Source organism: Periplaneta americana, chromosome 8 (genome assembly GCF_040183065.1).
Source record: "Periplaneta americana isolate PAMFEO1 chromosome 8, P.americana_PAMFEO1_priV1, whole genome shotgun sequence".
Taxonomy (NCBI): domain Eukaryota; kingdom Metazoa; phylum Arthropoda; class Insecta; order Blattodea; family Blattidae; genus Periplaneta; species Periplaneta americana.
This window is the reverse complement of record NC_091124.1, coordinates 68,604,925-68,628,373: the sequence shown is the minus strand read 5'-3', so window position 1 is coordinate 68,628,373 and position 23,449 is coordinate 68,604,925. Positions and strand designations below refer to the sequence as shown.

Here is a 23,449-nt window from a genome sequence, read left to right as displayed (position 1 = left end):
CAGAGATATGGTAACTGGACTTTTTAAGTTGGTTATCTACTGTACTCCAACCAGGAGAAAGTCTCAGGAGAATAAGACGCAGCGCGGTAATGCTGTTATGTCATAAGGTCACACACGTGGGTACACTCATTTCCACTGGCTAACTCTCAAAGCACAAACGATAACACTGATATACACATATTTATATTACCGTAGTTACAAAATTAGATCACTGTTAATTTCCTGGTCTTTTAATCCCTCCATACAGGAAATAACATAAGCAGGAGAGCGCATGTTTTTTTAAACTGAAGTCATAATGGTAATATTATCTATATACTTCGCTCCAATAGGTGACGCAATAGTAAGCACATTCCTTTCACGGTTAATCTCCTGGTTGGAGAAGAGTAAAAATGCTGTATCAACTACTGGGTGTCGACCTGGTTGGCGAGTTGGTATAGCGCTGGCCTTCTATGCCCAAGGTTCCGGGTTCGATCCCGGGCCAGGTCGATGGGATTTAAGTGTGCTTAAATGTGACAGGCTCATGTCAGTAGATTTACTGGCATGTAAAAGAACTCCTGCGGGACAAAATTCCGGCACATCCGGCGACGCTGATATAACCTCTGTAGTTGCGAGCGTCGTTAAATAAAACATAACATTTAAACATTAACTACTGGGTGATTTTAACGTTGATGGGATTGAAGATATGATGTTTGGAGAGATAAGGCTGAGGATTCGTAACAAGTTACCTGGCATTTGTCACATGTTTGAGAAAAATCTCTGAAAAACCCTAACCAGGTAATCAACCCAAACGGAAATCGAATCCACGCCCAAGTGCAGATCTGTATCAGTAAGCAAATGTGCCTGCCGACTGAGCTAAGCCGGTGGAATAGTATTTATGGACTTCATTGCGTAGTGTGGAGTAGATCTGATCCATACTACGCTTGCTTTGTCCACCACAAATTCCATCGCGATCTGGTCGGGACCGAACTCAGGCCTTCTGGACGGAAGGCCAACGCTCTACCACCGTCGCCACAGATGCGGCTGCATGTGTGCAGTTCGCCTCAGTCCACTATAAACTACTGAAAAGATTATTCATTCGTGCGTAACCTAGTACAAGCTACTGTGTCTCTTATAATACAGTAATTGTCTGTGCACACTGAAAGGATTACCCATTCGTGCATAATACAGTGCAAGCTATTGTATAATTGTTTGAAAACACTGAAGGGACTACTCGTTCGTGAGTAGTGTAGTATAAACTATTGTGTTTTTTCTAATTGCAGCGAGCCTTTGTGGTTTTAAGTTACGCAAAAAGTGGAAGAAAATGTTCGAAAGGACACTTCCACCAATTTGCAAGTAGGTATTAATGGAGTATTTCACAACAATTTTTGAAAAAATGTTAAAAATGTATTAAAGCAAGAGGAGGGCACTTTGAACATTTCTTGTAACACAGGTAAGATGTATAGTAGTTGCAAAAAAAAAACCGGAACGACGGAATAATCAAAGTCCCCGAAATGAGCCACTGCGCATGCCACGCCCGCATTCACAAGATAGCTAGTCATCTATTGAAATTGTTGTAGTAGCCAATTTCGAAATCCATTAGAAGATAAGCTGGTAAAATTCATGTTCTGGGAATAATAAGTTAATTAAGCAGTAAAATATCGCTGCAATCGAAAATTATTGGGAATAAATTTGAATAAGGAACAAAAAAAAAAGTTTCCTTCCCAGGCAGGATTCGAACCACGAAAGTCTTAGTTACCAGTCTATTGTGCTGTCACTGTGAACACGGCTCTGAAATCAGCTACAAGGGTCGGTCCGGTTTTTTTTTTTTTGCCACTACTGTACATATCTGCATTTAATTTCAGATTGTTTATAAATTTTCTCCGCTGAACAGGTTTAAGGAACTGAAGTTACTACCGTAGAAAAGACGGTTGAATTCGCGGGAAGTGTGTGAGACGTATAAGACAAAGTGCCACTGAGATTGCGGTGCGTGGAGAGCGTTATATTATATGGAGAACTATGTATAATTCATGAGACTTGTAAAGAAGAACAAAGGACGAGGTCGAGAGACGAACGCGTGAAAGACAATGTTCTAGGACATGTATCATTTTCACCTTCCGAGTGCTGACGAGAGACATTCACAACCTAATATTGGGGTTTGGGGCATGTGAGCGTTGCTTCCCTGCCCTTCAATGTGTCGTCATTATATACGTACATGCGGGGCGTAATCACCTTTATTGTAACATCGCTTGGTGGCCTACAGTATGGGAGGCATTCTCGATATTCTAGGAGAGACAAAGGGAGATTAATTCAATCAACATTTTTATGTCCCAAGCAGAGGCTGCCCTCTAGCGAAAGAGGATAATCCGATATTAATTAATAAAGTAGTCGTAGGTGGTTTACGCAATGTTAAAGGCACAGTCTTTCTGCCTCATGGATAGCGCGGTTAGCGGTTCAAATCTAATATAAATCACGGCACTGTGGTCTGTTTCTGTGATGTCCTGATCATGGCAGTCCAAGCCCCGAGTCTGACCGGGTGTAGATATATGCTTACAAGCAAAGGTTCTGATGGGGGCAGATAAAAAAAAGTTAAATTTTTATCTTCCATCATGTTAATAATGTCAAAAGAAGTGCTTATACAAATTTTGGCCACTGGACAGCAATTACGAGGCCATCCAGAAAGTGATCTTCCCTCGGGCCGTTTATAGAAAAAAGTACAATTGCATGGAAATATTTATTGAAACAGATACAGCAGTTATTGCGCTTTTTGTCAACATATCCCCCACTGGAATCGAGATATTTGTTATACCATGGGATCGATTTTTTTTGTCGTAGAAGTCAGCCGCCTCAGATCGGAATCAGCTTTTGACTGCGTCTGCATCTCTCTCTGTCGATCCCCATGATATGGGAAATGTTTCTATTCCGATGGAAAATATGTTCAAAAAAGCTCAACAATTGCTGTGTCTGTTCCAATAAATTTTTCCAACGAATTTTTTTTTCCGTTAACGGCCTCTGGCGAACTTATTTTTTACGGCTCTCGTAATTGCGGTCGTGTGGCCAAAATTTGTATAAGCACCTATTTTGACACTATTAACATGGTGGAAGAAAAAAAATAACTTTCCTATCTGCCCCCATCAGAACGTTTGCTTGTTAGCGTTAAATTAGAAAAAAAAAGAAACCTGTTTGCGGAAGATGACAATCATTCTACTTATAAGATACATTCAACGATGAAAGAGTAATGGAACGGAGAAAAATTCTCTCCGGCGCCGGGATTTGAGTTTTGTAACAATTCACTTTTTATACTCTCTCGACTGATATTACACTAAACAGTTAATTTTCAATAAGTATCATTCAAAAGATGTATAAGTGATATCACTTACATTTAACCCTATAAAAAGCACAACTTTCGGTTTCTCCATTGCCCATAAAAGCATTTTATACAGGGAGTTAAAAAAAAGTATCCAATATTTTAGGAGGTGCTAGTATGGATCAAAACAAGAAAAAAAGTCTAATAAACATGGGTCCTACAACGCATACTTTCTGAGATCTGAACACTTGTTCATAGGAGGTGCTCAATGTGACGTCCATTCATGGCACTGCATTCCTCTGCCCTTCGGCGTAAGGAATCACGCACTCTTTGAAATTGACCTGATCGTTCTTGATAACCAAAAGTCTAGGGGATTTAGATTTGAGGAACGAGCAGTCCAAGGTGTGGGGCCTCCCCAGTCAATCCAGCGGTCCTGAAATGTCAGAGTCAGGTGTTGACGCTCATTGCGGAAAAAAATTTGCTGGTGTGCCATCATGCATGAACCACATCTGTAGTCTTTGCTGACATGGCACATACTCCAGCAAGGTAGGCAATACGTTAATAAGAAAGTCCTGATAACGAGCCCCAGTTAATCTCTGTGGTAGCACGTATGGCTCTTAATCTATCGCCAAGAACGCCTGCCCATACGTTGGTTGAGAATCGGTGCTTATGCCTTGTTTCTTCAACTGCATGGGTATTTTCATCAGCCCACACATGCTCATTACGAAAATTCACAACACCATCTCTGCTGAATCCTGCTCATATCCGCAACCAAACTTTTCTTTTCAGTATTCCTTGCGACGTATCAGTATTCCATGCCAGGGGTGTCAACTACGGTATGGTTATCTGGTAGCCTGCTGTACTGTAGGGCAGAAAATGCATTGCCATAAATAGACGTCACATTAAGCACCTCCTATGAACAAGTGTTCAGATCTCAGAAAGTATGTGTTGTAGGACCCATGTTTATTAGACATTTTTTCTTGTTTTGATGCATATTACCACCTCCTAAAATATTGGATACTTTTTTAACACCCTGTATAATACCAAAAACCAATAAATTCGACTACATTTGTAACTGTATGTATGTATGTATGTATGTAATTAGGATTCCGCATATTGCGGATAGATGGCATGACTGTAACCCATTTTCAAGTTTCACACCACTTCGGCGGGGCACACTGTACATGATGTGTATATGTGAAGAATTATATCGTGTACCAAGGTGAGTGTATGTGCAAGTGTTCGTTAAATGTAGTGTATGGAATAGGTGAGGGTTAGCGTCGTGTACTGTGTCACAGAATATGTGACAGTGGCCCAATGTCCAACACTATTCTGTGACACAGTACATGAGGGTAGGTTAGGCCACCAAAGGGGAAACAGAAAGGTAAAACAAACTGAGAAAGATTCTGTCCGGCATCTGAATCAGAATCCGGTCTGGTTTAGTGGATAAAGCATCAGCACGTAGAGCTAAAAACCCAGGTTCGAATCCCGGTGCCGGAGAGAATTTTTCTCCGTTCTACCTATTCTTCACCATTAGAGAAAGAAGCTTTAGAAACAAAAGCTTGTGAAGTGTGGTAAAATCTTACAAGATGATTTTTTTAAAACATGTTCCAAATCACCAAGCCTTTCTTTACTAAAAACGTTTACTTTTCTCGAATTCGTCTTATCAGAAAACATATTTCTGTCTGTCTCACTTCCTTCGCCATGTTCTGAATCGTGTTTTTGTGAAAAACAGTTAGTCAAGGGAAACTTCTTATGAATCTAATCCGACGCTTTATAAATGATTTCGTTTTTTGTATGTGTCATATCGGAAGAAAGAACAGCTCTCTTTGACAGTGAGAAGTGTAGCGTTCGTAGACAAAACAAACAGCGACTCGCTTCCGTCGAGGACCGCTGCCAAGCGAGCGGTAATCGATAACATTGCCCGGTAAACAGTCACGGGAATTCTCTCTATCATTGCAAATGAACACTTTAATTATGAATATTGTATTGCCCTGCTAGCATTGCATTAACTATAATTATTTTATTGTTAGCCTACTTTATTTAATTGCAACTGTTTTATCACTAACCATTTACTTAATATTGCAGTTTTCCATCTCATATGATGATGCATAAATGTATAGCGTTTTTATTAAAACCAATATATTTTATTTTACGTAACAAACACATAAACCAAACAATACATTTTATTTTCCTACATTGTTTATGTCTAACTCCCAATGCTTTGACTCTATACTCTATACTCTAACCACGACGTAAATACCAGATCACTTATCTGTGGCGCGTTAAGTATACCTCTTCATAGAACACCTCGTTATTCATCATCTTTTACAGTATCCACCTCGCGACAATGGAATTCCCTGTCACAAAGTAGTAGGGACTGCAAGACAAGAAACACTTTTAAAAACAGCTTAAAAGATAACCTTCTTAGCATTTCACTCCAATCATACTGACTTAAACTATCACTGTCTACATTGTTACTCCTTCCTTTAGACATGCATCCTGATAATGCTGTATTTTCAAAATTGTCTTATAATAATCTCTTTCTATTATCTAACATTATTTGAAATATATTAACATTCTATGTATTTTAGCATAATTCTGATACATAGTTTGTATTTCAGTGTTTAATTAATAGTTCATAGTATTTTGTTGTTTAATTCGTAAATAACTCTTGTATAGGCCTACATGTAACTCTTACCTAAATCAAATTGTTGAATTCTTTGTCAGTTCATACATATATATGTATACTTTTTACTGGTTGAATGGAAGAGAAGGCCTTACGCCCTTAACTCTGCCATCTTAAATAAATCGTTATTATTAATATTATTCATTTTATTATTATTATTATTATTATTATTATTATTATTATTATTATTATTATTATTATTTTCGATTCTACACCGGAAGAAACAAAGTTGTTTGGAGTTTAAGAAATAGTCAAGTCAATTTTGAAGAGCAATTTCGTTATTAAATTAGATTCTCCAGGTTGTTTAATATGAAGCGAAAAAGATGAAAATCTGATGCAGAAAGATCAGAATAGGGTGAATGTGGAATAATCTTCCATCCGAGGTCTTGCATAACTGCTTTGTAATGTTAGAATTGTGCAGACGGCCATTACGACGCTGAAAAATCACTTGATGCAGTCCTCTTAGTCGTTTTTATTAAATTGTGGCCTCAAGGCGACTGAGTTGTTGGCAATAACTCTCAGCAGTGATGGCTGCATTCCTCGAAAACAATTCATAGCAAATAATGCCATCTCTGTCCCTCCAGATAGACATTAGCATACGTGGATGGACACCAGCTTTTGCACGAAGATTTGGTTTTTGTGTTAGGGTTCAGCTATTCCTTTCTGTTCTTTTTGTTGATGTAAAGGCACCATTTTTCGTCATCAGTAAAAATCTTCATCGACGTTATTGACGAGCTAAACAATGACGAGGAAGCAAAGAAGCAGAAATCATATGCGCTAATTTGTGTTATTTTCGTTACAAACGTGCGGTACCCTTACATTCAATGTTTGCACATTGTATATTTAATGCAAAATTCGCATTCGTACGATGATCACAATTCATCATACTAGCCAATTCCCGATTCATTGATGTGATCATCGTGAATCGAAGCGTTTAAACGGTCTTCATCAAAGTCGAACGGTCTTCTAGAATATGGAGAATCATTCTTGTCAAAAAGGTCTTCCTTGAAAAAAAAAAAAAAAATCTTCGCGCCGTACTTTCCCCGAAGACGTTCTCCCCGTAAGCGGCATAAGTAGTTATAGCGGCCACTGATACTTACATGAAAAGATGATCCAGAATATGGAAATTGCATATAATTACCAAGCTTAATTATAAATTAATTTTAGAATAAATTAGAACTTAACTGCAATTGAACAAAAAAAAATATTTACAACTTTGCATTGGATTTTGTTCCACTGCTGCTAATGGGTAAAGTAAATCACAACGCTTCCTACACTGGTGAATGAAAAATAGGGAGAAGAGGGAATCCTTGCATTGGCTTGGCTTACAAGCAAACATTCTGATGGAGTAGATAAAAAAGTTACATTATTTTCTTCCATTATGTTAATAATTTCAAAAGCAGTGCTATACAAATTTTGGCCGCTCGACCGCAATTACGAGACCGTCCTGAAAGCGATTTAAAAGTACAATTGCATGTACAGATATACTGAAACAGATACAGCAATTGTTGCGCTATTTGTTAACATATCCTCCACTGACATTGAGACGTTTGTCATACTATGGGATAAATTTTTGTATCTTTGTGTCGAAGTCAGCCTCCTGGGATTGGAACCAGCGTTTCACAGCCGTCTGCACCTCTCTGTCGATCCCAACATATGTCTCATTTCCGGTGGGGAATATGTTGAAAAATAGCTCAATTGCTGTGTCTGTTCCGATAAATTTCTTTGAATGAAATTGTGTTTTCTTTCTATTAACGGCCCCTGGAGAACTTATTTTTTACGGCCGTCGTAATTGCGATCGAGTGGCAAAAATTTGTATAAACATTTCTTTTGGCATTATTAACCTGGTGAAAGAAAAAAATTAAATCTTTTATCTGCTCCCATCAGAATGTTTGTTTGTAAGTTTCTCGAAGACTGGCTCCATCAATTAAACGGATTCAACAAGTTATGAAAATTCCTCTAAAGTATTCGAACAGATAAGATGACGCGTGTCTCTAGTATCTTTAAGTCCACACTTGTTTCCTGCAATGTTCGAACATGAGAGAGGCAATCAAGACATTAAAAACTTCGTATTTTTTCATATGTAAAACCAACCGCAAAATACGTGCTAAAATTCTTAAGCTGTTACAATATGGGTGAAGGATAGCGAATATTTTTATAATAAATTGGAACAAACACTATAGTACATGCCTACTCTTGCAGAGCGAACATGGGCAAATATCGAACTTTACCGTACTCGTCAAACTTGAACCGAACATAGCGCCTGTACTGCACGACGATAGTCCACAGCAATCCACATTATGCAACAATTCAAATTCTTATACTCATTCTCAGTGCCAGAATTTCCTTGATTTGTTTTTAAAAAATTATTTCAGGTCAAGGTGCAGTTTATGATTGAGTGGTATAATGTTCCAGTATCTTTGTAGATTTACTTACTTACAAATGGCTTTTAAGGAACCCGCAGGTTCATTGCCGCCCTCATATAAGCCCGCCATCGGTCCCTATCCTGTGCAAGATTAATCCAGTCTCTATCATCATATCCCACCTCCCTCAAATCCATTTTAATATTATCCTCCCATCTACGTCTCGGACTTCCCAAAGGTCTTTTTCCCTCCGGTCTCCCAACTAACACTCTATATGCATTTCTGGGTTCGCCCATACGTGCTACATGCCCTGCCCATCTCAAACGTCTGGATTTAATGTTCCTAATTATGTCAGGTGAAGAATACAATGCGTGCAGTTCTGCGTTGTGTAACTTTCTCCATTCTCCTGTAACTTCATCCCTCTCAGCCTCAAATATTTTCGTAAGAACTTTATTCTCAAACACCCTTAATCTCTGTTCCTCTCTCAAAGTGAGAGTCCAAGTTTCACAACAATACATAACAACCGGTAATATAACTGTTTTATAAATTCTAACTTTCAGATTTTTTGACAGCAGACTAGATGACAAAAGCTTCTCAACCGAATAATAACAGGCATTTCCCATATTTATTCTGCGTTTAATTTCCTCCCGAGTGTCATTTATATTTGTTACTGTTGCTCCAAGATACTTGAATTTTTCCACCTCTTCGAAGGATAAATCTCCAATTTTTATATTTCATTTCGTACAATATTCTGGTCACGAGACATAATCATATACTTCGTCTTTTCGAGGTTTACTTCCAAACCTATCGCTTTACTTGCTTCAAGTAAAATTTCCGTGTTTTCCCTAATCGTTTGTGGATTTTCTCCTAACATATTGACGTCATCCACATAGACAAGAAGTATCTGAAAAAGAATCCTTGGACAGTTTTCATGTCACCTACAAGTCAAGAACTCATATCTCGCAAGTGAATATAAGTAGCTGTTTTGCAGTAGTATTTCCACGAAAATTCTTATAGTATCTGCTCCGAAAACGCTAACGAGATGTTGTCAGTTAATTTACTAAGCTGAAGTTACCAATTATTACATTCTTACCCTTCTATGTATAAGATAACGAAATGTCGACCTGCCAAGAAAACGTCAGTTAGAGAACGGTGAAATAAACGCATATGCTAATTAAAAGATGTGGACGTATTTAACCTGTCACGTGGACACAGACAACTTCGAATCTTATTTGAAGTTGTGGCTACTGTTAAGAAATGGCTCTTTTCTGTGCCAATTCAATTTAAATTTATTTGGAAGATTAATTTGCAAGCACGTCTGACTGCAGGCAGCCAGTTATTAAAACTGGTCTGAGTCGCCTGCAAGCAAGCAGCAAGCAGCACCTGGCTGCGGCAGTCGATACTCCTTCATGACGACACTTCCGTCGCCGCCACAGTCTCTATCTGATTGCTTGTCTACTAGAAGCTTTGTCGTTTACTCTATGAATAGAAATGAACCTCATTTTCGTACCATGTTAGAGAAAACAATGATCTGCTGCTATATTGTAGCCCAGAGAGAATTTTCAGAATGTTCGATATTCAATCATGACGCACAACATTATCATATCCCACGAGCGAGCTCTTGTATCTCCGAGTTTCCAAGTTCACTGCAGTTAAATAGAGTGGTCGGAAGTGAAATTGATTCTCGTTTTTCTTCGAGGCGTGCCATTAATTATCCATGCATCTATTTTAGTTGCATTTTAATTAAAATACTAATTACGAAACTGGATTTACGAGTTACGACGACCTCCTTGATGAGCATACACTCAATTTAAATTTTCATAAAAATAACAAACTTCAACATAATAATTGATGGCTACTTTATACGCCTCAAACTGTTTGCTGAAAGTTTTAAGTATGTATATGAAAAGTTTATAACGCTTTTTTATTTTTATTTAGATTGTTTGCTTAAAGTCAACATGAATACAGACTAAAGAATATTTCATTAAATTTTAAAATTATGGTTTATTTAACGACGCTCGCAACTATTGTTATATAATCGACAGTTTGAAAGATAGAGAGATTGGGTTTGCAGTAAAAAAAAAAAAAAACATTTTTCACAGGCATTTGGTGGTTCCTGTATAAAAATCAGGGGGTTGAACATAAGTGTAAGAACAGGAATGAAACATTTGTTTTGAATGAGTGTCAAACTTTTGGTAGAAACTATAGGGTAAAGATACCTAATTCCGTGATACCCCTAATCCCGTGATAAAATTTCAATTACCTGACACGGAGTTGTGGTAGCCTATCTGACTTTTAAGTTTTTGAAATACCTAACAGATGCCAGGAGATGTCTTCTTTTCAATTCTATTGACTACCCGTCTTTTGAATAGAAGCAGTCGACTGCAGAAACTTTTGTTCAGTGAAAGGTAATTGACCAGTAAGTTTTGCTTTCTCTTGTGACATCTCCTGAAGAAACATTTTATATTTGAGGTAAGAATTAATATAGCATTATAAAATGATATATTACTGTAGATTAAAGCCAGTTGAATCAATGTGTATGATTATATAAACATTGTTAGACAATAGCAATGCTACAGGAGGTTTCCCATTTTCGGATTTATTTTCATATAATATCTCCTTCCTGACTCACTCAACCAGTGATGCCAACGCTATATTGGGAAAATTAATGTCTATAAAAGAAAATAGTTCGTGGAAATAATAATAGAAATAAGTTAGAGAAAACATCAATTATAATCATTATAAAATTATAGGGCATATATTTAACTTAATTACTGCTGTTGTTAGGAATATAAATAATGAGAATTAATTGTATTATAATTCAATTTATTCAAATTTAATTTTGTATTGAATTTAATTTTCAGTTTATTTTGTTTATAATATATTAATATGTAATATGTATTCCTGTAGTTACACAAGTATTTTCTATGAAATTTGTCACTTGGGCCTTTTTTATGTTGTAATTTCTTGCTTAATCCATATTAAAACAATATACCATGACTTTAATGTGTTTTTACAAACACACGTTTGCTTTCTGAACAGTTAATGAGGATTATTTTATTATCACGGAATAAGGATATCACTCACGGAATTAGGAAACCACTATCACGGATTTAGGATCCACTATATACCAATGAAGAATCATATTATATACCAAACTTGTGAAGCTGTTGACACTGGATGTTGTAAAAACTGTAGCTAAAGGTCCAAATAACGTCATTTAGGTGTTATTTGAACATTTTTATTACAATTTTGGCATAAATATAGACTTTATTAAATATGTCACGGAATTAGGCAACCTTACCCTACAGTGATGCATGCGACATGTAATGGTTGTCACATCTGACTTCCATAGTTCCTAATCTGTCTATGCTATATGATTACAACTCTAATATATATTTAACGTAAAATTATGAGACGGTTGTAAATAGAACATCTGACGAATTCAATCGTGAATATAAACAATATTTAGAGCAAATGATGAGAGAAGACAACAGTTTCATTTTTAAACAGCTACTTAAACGCGCAGTCTTCCAAACCTTCGGTGTCATGTTAAGAAACGAAACTTCCGGTATTTTAAAATATGTTGTCTACTAAGTAAAAACAGAGGGGAAACTTACATCGGTTTATTCCGATATCAGGTGCGACAGGGCAAGGTGACATTCCTGTCACAGTATACTCGTCTCGCGCCGTTGAACTCGTGACGTCACCATCACGTACATCATAGGTTCACTCGAGCGGAACGTAATGAGTGCTTTTGGCTGGCATGGCGCATAAACTTCGACTTTATAGATTAGGGAAGCCAGACAGCTGCGAGCTGAAGCCACTGCAAAATGTGTTCCACGTCTACACAGCGGAGTACTGAAGAAATATTACCAGCGCGAATAATAGCCTAATATGATTAACATTGCTCTTATTTCTAGCTGTGTTTTCTTTTGCACTTGTCCTACATTTTAGAGAGAAAAACAAAGCAAGATTCCCACAGCATTGGGTCAGTAGGATGCAAGGTTTCACGGGCCTCGGACACAAATTTGGCGAGATTTGGATACACGATCAGGCCAAAGTTGAATCTGCACTCCTTAACGCGTGCTTAGAATGTGGACGATAATAATAATAATAATAATAATAATAATAATAATAATAATAATAATAATAATAATATCCAAGGCGAGGCGGTTACGCGAACTAAACTGTTTATTCCGTGTTCCGTCTCAGTCGACCCGTACACTGGGGCGTATCGAAAAAAATTCCGAAATTCAAAACATAAAGTTGTACAAAAGTTGTCTTGCAGTCTCTACTAGAACCAGTAAAAACTCTAGGTCTCTGATTACATTTTTCACTGGGCCACAGATGGTCTAAAGATTATATAAAGGCCTATCTGAAGTAAAATTTTCATTTTCATAATTCTTCGGTACATGGTCAATGGGGCTAAAGTCACTTTTTTTCTACAATTTTTAGTTTCTGAAAAGCTACTAAAAAGAAAAACTTAAGTTTTCTTTTGGTATTACGGACTTGTGTCTGGGTGGAATGCAAGTCATAATACAGTAAAATGATAATTTTGCCTTAAGTCTTATTTTCTAACATTTTGCCGGTATTGATGGTTTATGTCTATATATGCCCTTAGTATCGTCACTATATGATGTACTGGAGAAATATTATGTTGACCACTTAAGATTTTTATGCGTCTGTACTTTAACAGATTGTCAACACTGTATTAATGAAGAAGCTTATAAGATTGATATTTCCACTGTTGGTACATTCTAGAACATGAAAGAACAGCATTAATAAGTTACTGAAAGTGTTGTAAGATGTTCTGTAGTAGAAAGAAAATGGTTCTTCTGGTACAAAAGCAACAAAGAAAGTAAATTAATAAATTAATGTTTTTAATAGTAGTATTTTCTGTAAGTATTTATAATTTTAATATAAAATAGGCAAATTGAAGCGCTCTGGAGTTTAGAATCAAATTAAAATCATGAATTTAGTGACTGATATTATTATTTGCCATGTACAACTGACTGCGTATGGGTTATTTTTTGTCTACTGTAATAAAATTTTCTTCAATTTCTCTTCGTCCTGGGTGACAGAAACCACTGTGACTATATAAAAACATTAAATATTATTGCAGTAAATTATATTCAAAGTTTAATTACTGTATAATATTAATAATGATAGTTATACTCTTTTTGTGTTACGGGTGTAAATGCATCGGCGGAACGCTATATATTGCGTTTAACTAAATATATTATTTATAACAAATAACTAAAATCATGTGTAACTAAGTATATCATTAATAATTATTAACTTTTTAATTTAATTTATTTATGTAATGATATAAGACTTTTTTCTTATATCTAAGCAAACATAATACCATGAAATCCAGATAAATACGTCGCGTGGTCGTATTATATGACATATTTTCCTACATATGTATGTTACCTGACTATTCCAATTAGGTCACTGTCCATAAGAAACCAATATTATTCACTGTTTCAGAATGTTCTATTGATTTACCATTTAGCTTTGTGTGTGGTAGATTGTCATGGTTAAGTGTTCCAAGCAGACGTTGAAGTTCATTACAATAGACTGAGATCTTTCTGGATTTAACCTTAATCCAACCTTATGGGCCCACATGGTGATGGAGTTCAAATCGGCATTCATTCTACTTATTGCATCATTCGTATCATTGGGGTGGAAGTGGATGTAAATCTGTAAGTCGTCAGGATGCATGTGATATTTACAGTACTTTATTGTTTTCGTAACGTCATTGATGTCAATCATAAATAGTAAAGGCCCTAGTGCGGGACTCCAGACTTCACAACTAGCCATTCAGAAGAACTGCCTACTATGACACATTGTTGACGGTCGCGAAGATATACCTGGTAAGGTTTATCTTGTCTCAGTAGCAATGAAACCAAGTCCCTTCAAATGAGGGTGGAGATTATAGGAGGGTTGTAAATCTTCAGGATTCCTTTCAAAACCTTGTTATTGTACAGGCTACCGGAACTCAGTTTCTTGAAAGACAAGCTCAGTGAAGGAACTATACAGTACGAAGAGAGATATTTTGTTATTTTATTTTGTGCTACAGAATGTATCAACTAGTCCCTTCCCCCACTGGATGGTTGGACGGCATCGCTCCACTCCCCCATCGCCATAACAATACAGACGAAGCAAGACATATCTCCTTTCTCTCTCTTTTCACAGTGAGACAAGATACATCACACAGACTTTAGGAGTCAAATCAAGAGAGAGCAATTTCAGAGAGGTTAAGAAATCTTAATTTGTGTATTAGTAGGTCTGTATCAACTGTCACTACCGTTATTAATACATTTTCTCACTCACAAAATCATACAATACGTCGCTAACTGAAGTGAATGAATGAATGAATGAATGAATGAATGAATGAATGAATGAATGAATGAATGAATGAATGAATGGAATGAATGAATGGAATGAATGAATGATTGAATGAATGAAAGAATGAAATAGATATCAGCCTCTATGAAGGAATATCAATAAGTTCTTACCTTGACATTGGAATCCTTGCTTCCCGAAACCCCTAAAATCAGAAAGAAATGCATGTAAATAAATTGTGTACACATTAACTAGCATTAAAAATTAATTAAAAAATACAAACACAGAAAAATTACTTACTATCAATGAAATTATTATATTCTGTGTGTCATGTAATCCACACTTTAAATAGCTACAAGCTAAGCAGAATATTTTAATGTACTGTATACTTAACGATAGCTAAAAAAAACAACTTAATATTTTAATAAAAAAATTATTAAGACAGTTTTCAAGGCCTAGCGTCTCTTGTGTGGATTCATTAACATTTTAATAAATATAACCTACTACTAGTACACAGTAGGAATAGATGAAATGTAAACTGAACGTACGTAACATTTAGGAAGAAATTCAATTTTTCATTACTAGGAACAACTTGCGGATCGAATGTATAAGCAAACTCTACGCTACTAATTGCATTAAGAAATTAAGCAAATCACGTCGAGGACATCATGCCAGAATGGCTTATCAACGAAACAGCAGGTTTACATTAGAGCCATAAAAAGGTGGAATTATTTTTCCTTTCCTTGTGTACACAAAAAGGCACTTTCTTTGTTCTGTATGATGCCCATTATGATTCTCAAGCGATTGTTTTCAAACATAAGTTTCATTAAAATATTTCAATGACTCAAAATCTGATGATACGCCTTTCTGATATGATGCCCTCGATATGATATCCAGTGATGAATCTGAAGGATTGCTTTAAAGTCTCGAGTGTCAGATTTCTCAAAACAAATAAGTATAAAATTACGTTATATGTGGATAAAAATACAGTGGTAATGCTACAAGATATTTCAATAAATGGGATTATTTAAATTCGACAATAGAGATACTTGCTCAGATGCGACAAAAATTACAAACACAAGAGCTTTACACATTGTAATTTGTGCAAACATCTCTGTCACATTCATGTTTTAAAATAGTCTTGCAAGTAACCAGCTTAGTGATGTTCATAATCAGCCTGCGACGTAGATCAACCATTTACTTTTCAACATTTCAATAGGAATTGTGTTGATTTCCACACGAATGTTGTTTCTAAGCTCCTCAATCATCTCTGACCGACTTGCAAACATTTTGCTTTTCAGGTGCTTCCACATGAAGCAATCACACAAGTTAAATCTGGAGAACAGGGGGGCCAAATCAATGGCACCATTCCTGGAGATGACGCTTTTTTTTCGATAATTTCGCGCATTGCTTGAATGGAAATTCTCATTGTATTTGTTGGAAAGGAAATGGTCTCTCTAAAGGGAATGTGCGAGGAATGTGTCTATTCTGTTGGTATATCTGAAAGATGTTAGCGTTATTGTTTGCCCTTGCTCATCCTCCGAAAAATAAGGATCGATTATCCCCTGTGAATAGTCTGCACACCATACTGTGACTTTCTGGCTGTTTAACGGCGGTTGATATAGTTGAAGATTTTTCTCAGACAAATATCGTCAGATTGGTTTGTTAGAAAAATACTAAAACCGAAATACATCCAGAATAAATGAAAGGAAGCTTCATCTTCATTAATTTTAGCCAAAACTCAACACTGAAATGCATTCTCTGTTCAAAATAACTGGCAGTTAACTGCTAGGCTATCTGTATTTCAATGGTGTTTGGGTAACGGGAGATGAGTAAAAAAAAATGAGTTTTGATATAAATGAAAATTAAACTTCGAATCCTATTGCAAATAATTTTCTACGCAAATAAAACACATCTAATGCTAGTAATATTTTGTTTTTTTGCGCACCCACTTGTCGAATTTAACTTGTAGCCTATTATGGGGAACAAAACTCCATTTGCACAAAAAATTATTTAACCCCCTTTACCCGAACACCATCGATGTCATACGATTGTAACTTTAAGTCGTGAGGTAAGATGCTATGCACACTATTATTTGAGATCTACACTGCTGACGAAATACATATGACAGAACATTATGGATTCTGTGTAACATTCCTCATTGTGTGTATTGTTTCTTATGTTCCAATTCTCTGAGGCCTACGTATAGGCTCCTTTTTTTTCAAATCACTTTCCCTGGCTTCAAAATTTACATCGATAACTTGATTCCATAATTATATGAAATAGCATCATGTCTTCTAAGATGAAAATGACGACTAGCTTACAATCACCATTTTATAAAATGTCTTAACTGTAACTGTACATTGCGAGCCAATCCACCATCAATAAGTGTTACCAACATCATGGGGGAAAATTTCGCGCTGCAAACAAAAACGCAAGTTTTATTGAAACACTTTATATTTAAAAATAATCTAACTCCTGGCACTCTCATAGGTTCTAAAAAAAGTGGCGCATTTCAGCTTAGGGGTATCTCGATTCTCGCACGACTGAGACTCTTCCGCGTGGTGAGAGGAGTTTCTCATTTCGTTGCTAGGCAACCGTAAACAACTCCACGTCTTGTTAAAATACTAGCCAAGAGTGATTGATGGTAGGAGGTCAGACTTCGTTTTCCGTTTGAAGTACGAAAATCATCATTGTTATTATCATAATCATCAACATCATCTCATTCAACGCTGTGCGTGATAAGCAGGGATAATAGTGCACAACACTGAAGGAAAAACTACCACTAGATCCAGGCCTGGACAGAATTTATGTTGCGCCGATTACACTAAAGAAAGTATCCTCCATGTCACAGACTGACGCTGGCGGAAGACAGACGGAATATTCGTTAATCATAGAGTAACGAAATCTTGAGAGCGCTCTGAATAATAATAGTGAACACAGCAATGCAATTAAACTTAAAGGTTTGCCTATGTCTTGTTTCTTGAATGTATATTATGCTTTTATCCATTCTCATTTAATGTATATGTCATTTATTTGGGGACATAATAAGAAAACTACTTTGAGGCCTTTACAAGTTATTCAAAATAGAGATTTAAGAAATTTATTGGGTTTTCATTATTTGACTCCAGTTAAATATCTATATCAATTTTCTTTCGTTCTACCAGTTGAATCAATTATCAAATTAGGTGCTGCTATTTTCATGTACAAAGTTATTAACAATTTAACACATAGTAATATTACATTTCAGTTTAATAAAGATATACACACTTATTTAACAAGACAAAAAGACAATATATATTTTTCTCAGCATAGCTCCGTAACTTATGGAACGAAAGGACTTAACCATTTTTTAACAACAACTTTTAACCAACTTCCTTTAGAATATAGACTTTTACCAAAATGACGGTGTTTTAAGAATTGTTTAAAAATACGTTTTTGTGAAGATTATTTATTTTAATTCTCAGTTGATTTATTTATTTGATGGTTTCAAACTTTTTCTTCTTTCTGCCCAAAGCTTTATGTTATCTTACTATTTGTTCTTATTTTCCTTTCTTTCTTTCTTTCATAAATTCTTGTGTTATTGTTTGTTTTTCACAGACTGTAGTTTCATGACTTTTCAATTATATTGTATAACATATGTATGTGTTCTTGTATAGCCCCAACATATGAGTTATACTCGTTGAGGCATACTCAATAAATTAAAAAAAAAAAACAAAAACAAAAATTACTTTAATTGTAGAAATGAAATTGAAAAAATCATACATAGAAAGTAATACAGTCTACGTATAAGTGAATATTGTATGTAAAAATACAGGATGATTCAAGAAGAGAGGGCCGTATGTTGAGAGGTGAGAGTATGATAGTATGTGTAATTCTTAAACTAATAAATAAATAAACCATTATGTAAACATATGCCTAACTCTCAACGCAAAAATTACGTAGAAACGTCTACTTGAAAATAACAGGTATGAGTCTCTTTTCTTCCTCCGAATTATTGCTCACACTGATGTAGACACAACCAAAACGACATTAGGTTATACTATTGATTTGGCATGTTGGCCACTTGCATGTACGCATGTGTTACCAGAATACTTAAAGGACGTCCTTTTAGTAACATGGGTTGGTATGTACTTTCAACAAGATGAGATCTGCACATTCAATGAAACTTATCCTGGAGGCTGGATCAATCGTGGTTGTGTCATGTCTTGGTCGCCGAGGTCACCCGTCCTTTCACCATTAGATTATTGTTTGTGCAGTTGGCTAAAAAGCCAAGCCTACGAACATAAAGTGGAAACAAGGGAGTAATTGCTTCCCCGCGTTTTAAATGCTTGAGATCACATTAAGGAATGTGCAAACCAGCTCACATTAGCAATACGGCATCTGGCTACACCAGCCGTGGCGAAAATATGACTCGCGAGCACATTGTGGCTCGCAATGATAGCTGTGCATTTCTCTTGCTTTCTACCTCCCCTAACCCCCACCCTCTCACTCACTGGAGTCAAACTCAGTTCCATTTGTATTTTTGTCTCTAACCTGCGAGTGGCGTATCGTCGCAATGTCTCTCTCGAAACCATGTACCTCTACAAAATCGAAAGTTTCAAGTAGGACGCATTTTTTGCTGCCAATTTGATGAGAATATTAAATGCATGACTTGTTCACAAGTATTACGAGGAAAACGGTTGTATAACAAAACGGCATTATACCACATGTTACTCTAAAAACATTAAAAGGTTAAGTGTTATTATTATTATTATTATTATTATTATTATTATTATCTCTGTACGTACATCGTTTTTCAGCAGATGTACGAACAATGCGTTAGACCTTCAATTTAAACTCACAGATTTACAATGTGATGTTAAATGAAAGCTAGAGGTAAGGACAAATGTCGAACTTTTCAAATCATTGCCAAAAAATAAATATCCGAAGCTTCGTTCTTTCGCTTGCTCTGTTGAAGCCATGTTCGCTACAACTTACGTTTGTGGAAAATTATTTTCAACAATGAAAATAGTAAAAGCCAAATTTAGATCACGACTGACAGATAAAAACAGTACCTTCGTGATCACCTACGACTGGCAATAAGTGGCATAATTCCTGATTTTGAAACTCTGTCGCAGAAACATTCTGAAGACAGTTAATAGGTTGTGATAATGTGTCCTATGTTTTCTTATTCATTTATTTCTTCGTTACACGTACTAAATATTAGTTTGTAACCTCATACTGTATAAAATTATATTTAAATGCTTGACGTAAGGAAAATGAAAATCCGTTAATAAGTCAGACAGTTGCTTCACTTCCCCTTCGGGTGCCGGCCTCCCTCCATAGGTGCTATGCACGTTGCAGGTTATACAGTGGCTCGGCGCACAACCACATTTTCGCCACGGCTGGGCTACACGAACTACAAAGAGCATCTAGACCATACCTGCACAAGCAGCGCTCAACGAGCGCGCGGGAGAACTGTGTTTACCGCTCGCCGAATCGGAGAGGAAGATACGTGACATAGACTTGCTGTAGGTAGAGGAGAAGGAAACGACCACTCAGCTATCTAGTGGAGTGCAGTGCGTATTCTCAGTAACTGTTTCGCGTTGCTTACCTACTGCTACAGTACAGTATGGAATCTAAAAGACGGAAAAGTGGTGATCAGGCAAATTCTTTCAATGTTGCATGGGAAAATGCTTATTTTTTCATAGCTGCTGGAGTAAATACTCAGTGCTTTATCTGCCACAACATTTTGAAAGGTAGAAAGAAACATAACATAATGCGTCATTAAGAGTCTAGACATAAAGATACTAAATATATTAATCTTCAACAAGGCCAGCTCAGTGTTGATATGTTGAATAAATTACGGGATTTCTGTCGTGAACTTACACTTTTCGTAAGTCAGTTTCGGGAAGGTAATATGGCTTACTTTCGAACGATAGAAACTGCTCGTGATGAAGCCATGTTAAACGATTATGTGCAAATATTAATTGAAATTCAAAATGAATTTAATTCTAGGTTCCAAGATCTTATCTTAAGGTCCACACCTGTGGAGTAACGGTTAGCGCGTCTAGCCGCGAAATCAGGTGGCCCGGGTTCGATTGCCGGTCGGAGCAAGTTACCTGGTTGAGGTTTTTCCGGGATTTTCCCTCAACCCAGTATGAGCAAACGCTGAGTAACTTTTGGTGTTGGACCCCGGACTCATTTCACCGGCATTATCACCTTCTTCTCATTCGGACGCTAAATAACATAAGCTGTTGATAAAGCGTCATAAGTAACCTACTAAAAATCTTGTCTTAATTGGAAAGAATTTTAAAGTTATCATAATAAATTCCTTCAACACCAGTTGAAACAATGTCATAAGTTACAGGTAGGCCTGGTTGGCGCAGTTGGTATAGCGCTGGCCTTCTATGCCCGAGGCTGCGGGTTCGATTCCGGGCCAAGTCGATTGCATTTAAGTATGCTGATATAACCTCGGAAGATGGGAGCGTCGTTAAATAAAACATAACATTTAACGATTTACAGCTCGGAGATATTGATCTTCAATGTGGCCTAAGGGCTAAAGATAGTTTTAATAATACTAATGCTGGTTGAGTTTTACAAGACTAAACATTAGCAATAATATCCACGACTACTGGCTGTGAAAATGATTGCTATGTTTGGCTCAACATTTATATTTGTGAGCAACTGTTTTCTATAATCAACATTAATAAAGGCAGGCATCGAATATCTGTAACTTATGTTTCATTATGATCAGTAGGCTACTGTTCCTTTCAGCTGCCAACAGCATAAAACCTCGTTTTCATGTACTGACAAATAAAAATATAAGAAAATGATATTGTACATTTAAATAGGTATAAAATTTCTATTATTCATGTAAAATAAATATTTCTGCATTAATTAATGAGTCCAAGATAGTTTTGCAAACATTGAACGGGAATTCATTTCATAAACAATCGTAATAGTACTTCCTTTTGTGTACATTTTATACGAGATCACACCTTCTTCCAGTCAACCCTATATAGAAAGCAGCTAATATCTGCATTCCGCTCATGAGCTGTGAGCCGGCTCGGAGAGCGCAAACCTTGTGCAGGCCTGATCTAGACTGACAGTGGCATGTTTGTACATGTAAAGGGAACTGGACAATTACATTAACACAGCATACAAGTAATGATTATAGGTGCTAGGTTAGGTAACGGTGGTAGGGGCGGGTTAAGGACGATCCTTTGCACGTCGGCCATACTGAGGCTTATTGTGCACCCCGAATTTATGGGATGAATGAGGATGAGATGTACCAGTCCACCGGTCGCATGTGACCTCTCACCCGCTCACCCAATGGGGGCCCCATACCCCGCCCTAAGTTCATACCGTCAAGGTGACCAAGCAGCACAGGATCCACTCCAACGATACTTCCAAGAGGTCGAAGCGCCCTTGGAAGTGCTCTTAAGGAATGAACCCTGGCAGAGATATTGCGGAAGGCTGGGAACCCAAGAACGGTTGCGGAGAGGACGCCTCCTCCCGTAAGCGGATGAAAACATGCGTCTTGACCTGAATATGTCAATGGAATGAGATGAAGAAGGTGAATGGTATGAAATCTAAATTCTTTTTCTACACGAGAGAGGAAGGAAAATGGACCGTGGCAATGAATATTCCAACCCAGCATTTTCCTAAGTAACTGTAGAAAACCCCGGAAAAACTACAAGTTGGTCGGTCCGGCAATCGAACCACGGACTTCCCAACGCATGAGCCACCTCGCTCGGTCATTTATTTATTTATTTATTTATTTATTTATTTTACTTGTTAGGAGGGCGGGAGGGAACATCCCATGCACTACGATCTGAGGTCTATTGCACACCCCCCGATATGAGATGAGTTGCGTGTCTACCAATTCTCTACGGGCACCGACCTAACCGCTTGAGCCCCTTAACAACCGGTCACTACAGACAATAGAGTACATGTACCACTCCTGCTTCGCCAACCCTCCCTCAAGGCTCCCTTAACGGTCCGAGGCAGAATTCCTCCCCCGAGATCTGCCCCGGGTTCCGTTGCAGAAGCTATCCATCATCGCATGAATACAATCCACGGAGGCCGTTAGAGAGAGCCAGAAGCTTCGGAGAGCCGCCTGTAGATCGAACTGAAAACCAGAAGAAGTAACGGGATGATGAATGAAAGGGGAGGAACGGAAGTGGCGAAAATGAGTGGTGTTCCAATCGCCTGATAAAGTTACCTGATATTCATCCATAGGAGTGAGGGGAAAACCCCGAAAAAAATCTCACCCAGGCAACTCGTCCCGATCGGGGATCGAACCCGGGCTCGCTGGATTCGGAGTTAGCCACAAACAGTGGACTTCGCTCGGTCATTACAGGTGCTATCTTGAAAAGAGAAAAAGATGACTGTCCCCTCTTTTCTTTTCATCAGAAGCAAACTTACGAAATGCCTTTACCAAGACTCTCACATTCACGAAATTGTAAATGTAAGGGCAAAGACGAAAGTACTTCCGCAGTAAACAACAAAAGTTGTGTTCGAAGATATGCGTCCATAAATAAACCGTGCACGTGTTGTGACGTCTAATAACTACATAAAACACAGCAGGCATCGATATACGCGATGCTATCTTTACATATTTATGGCGGTATTGATTCAGGCTGTGTGAATGAGTTCCCAGCCCGTAACACCTGCTCGACAGACGGAGGAGCTGTGTTACGTCAGCAGGACCCACCGAGGGGCTTAATGAAATCATCTTATTTATTGCGTTCTATGGATTGTGTGCCGATCGTAAAC

The 23,449-nt window shown here is 37.2% G+C and overlaps 1 protein-coding gene across 13 annotated transcripts in view; it reads right to left on the bottom strand.

The window, feature by feature from the left end:
* Positions 1-23,449, bottom strand: part of Pkc53E (Protein C kinase 53E) — a 1,131,865-nt gene that overhangs the window by 543,597 nt on the left and 564,819 nt on the right. For all 13 annotated transcript variants that reach the window (XM_069833060.1, XM_069833059.1, XM_069833063.1 and 10 more), the window contains exon 2: positions 14,860-14,891. In XM_069833060.1, coding sequence (XP_069689161.1) covers positions 14,860-14,891 — 32 coding nt within the window. The remainder of the gene's footprint in view (positions 1-14,859; positions 14,892-23,449) is intronic.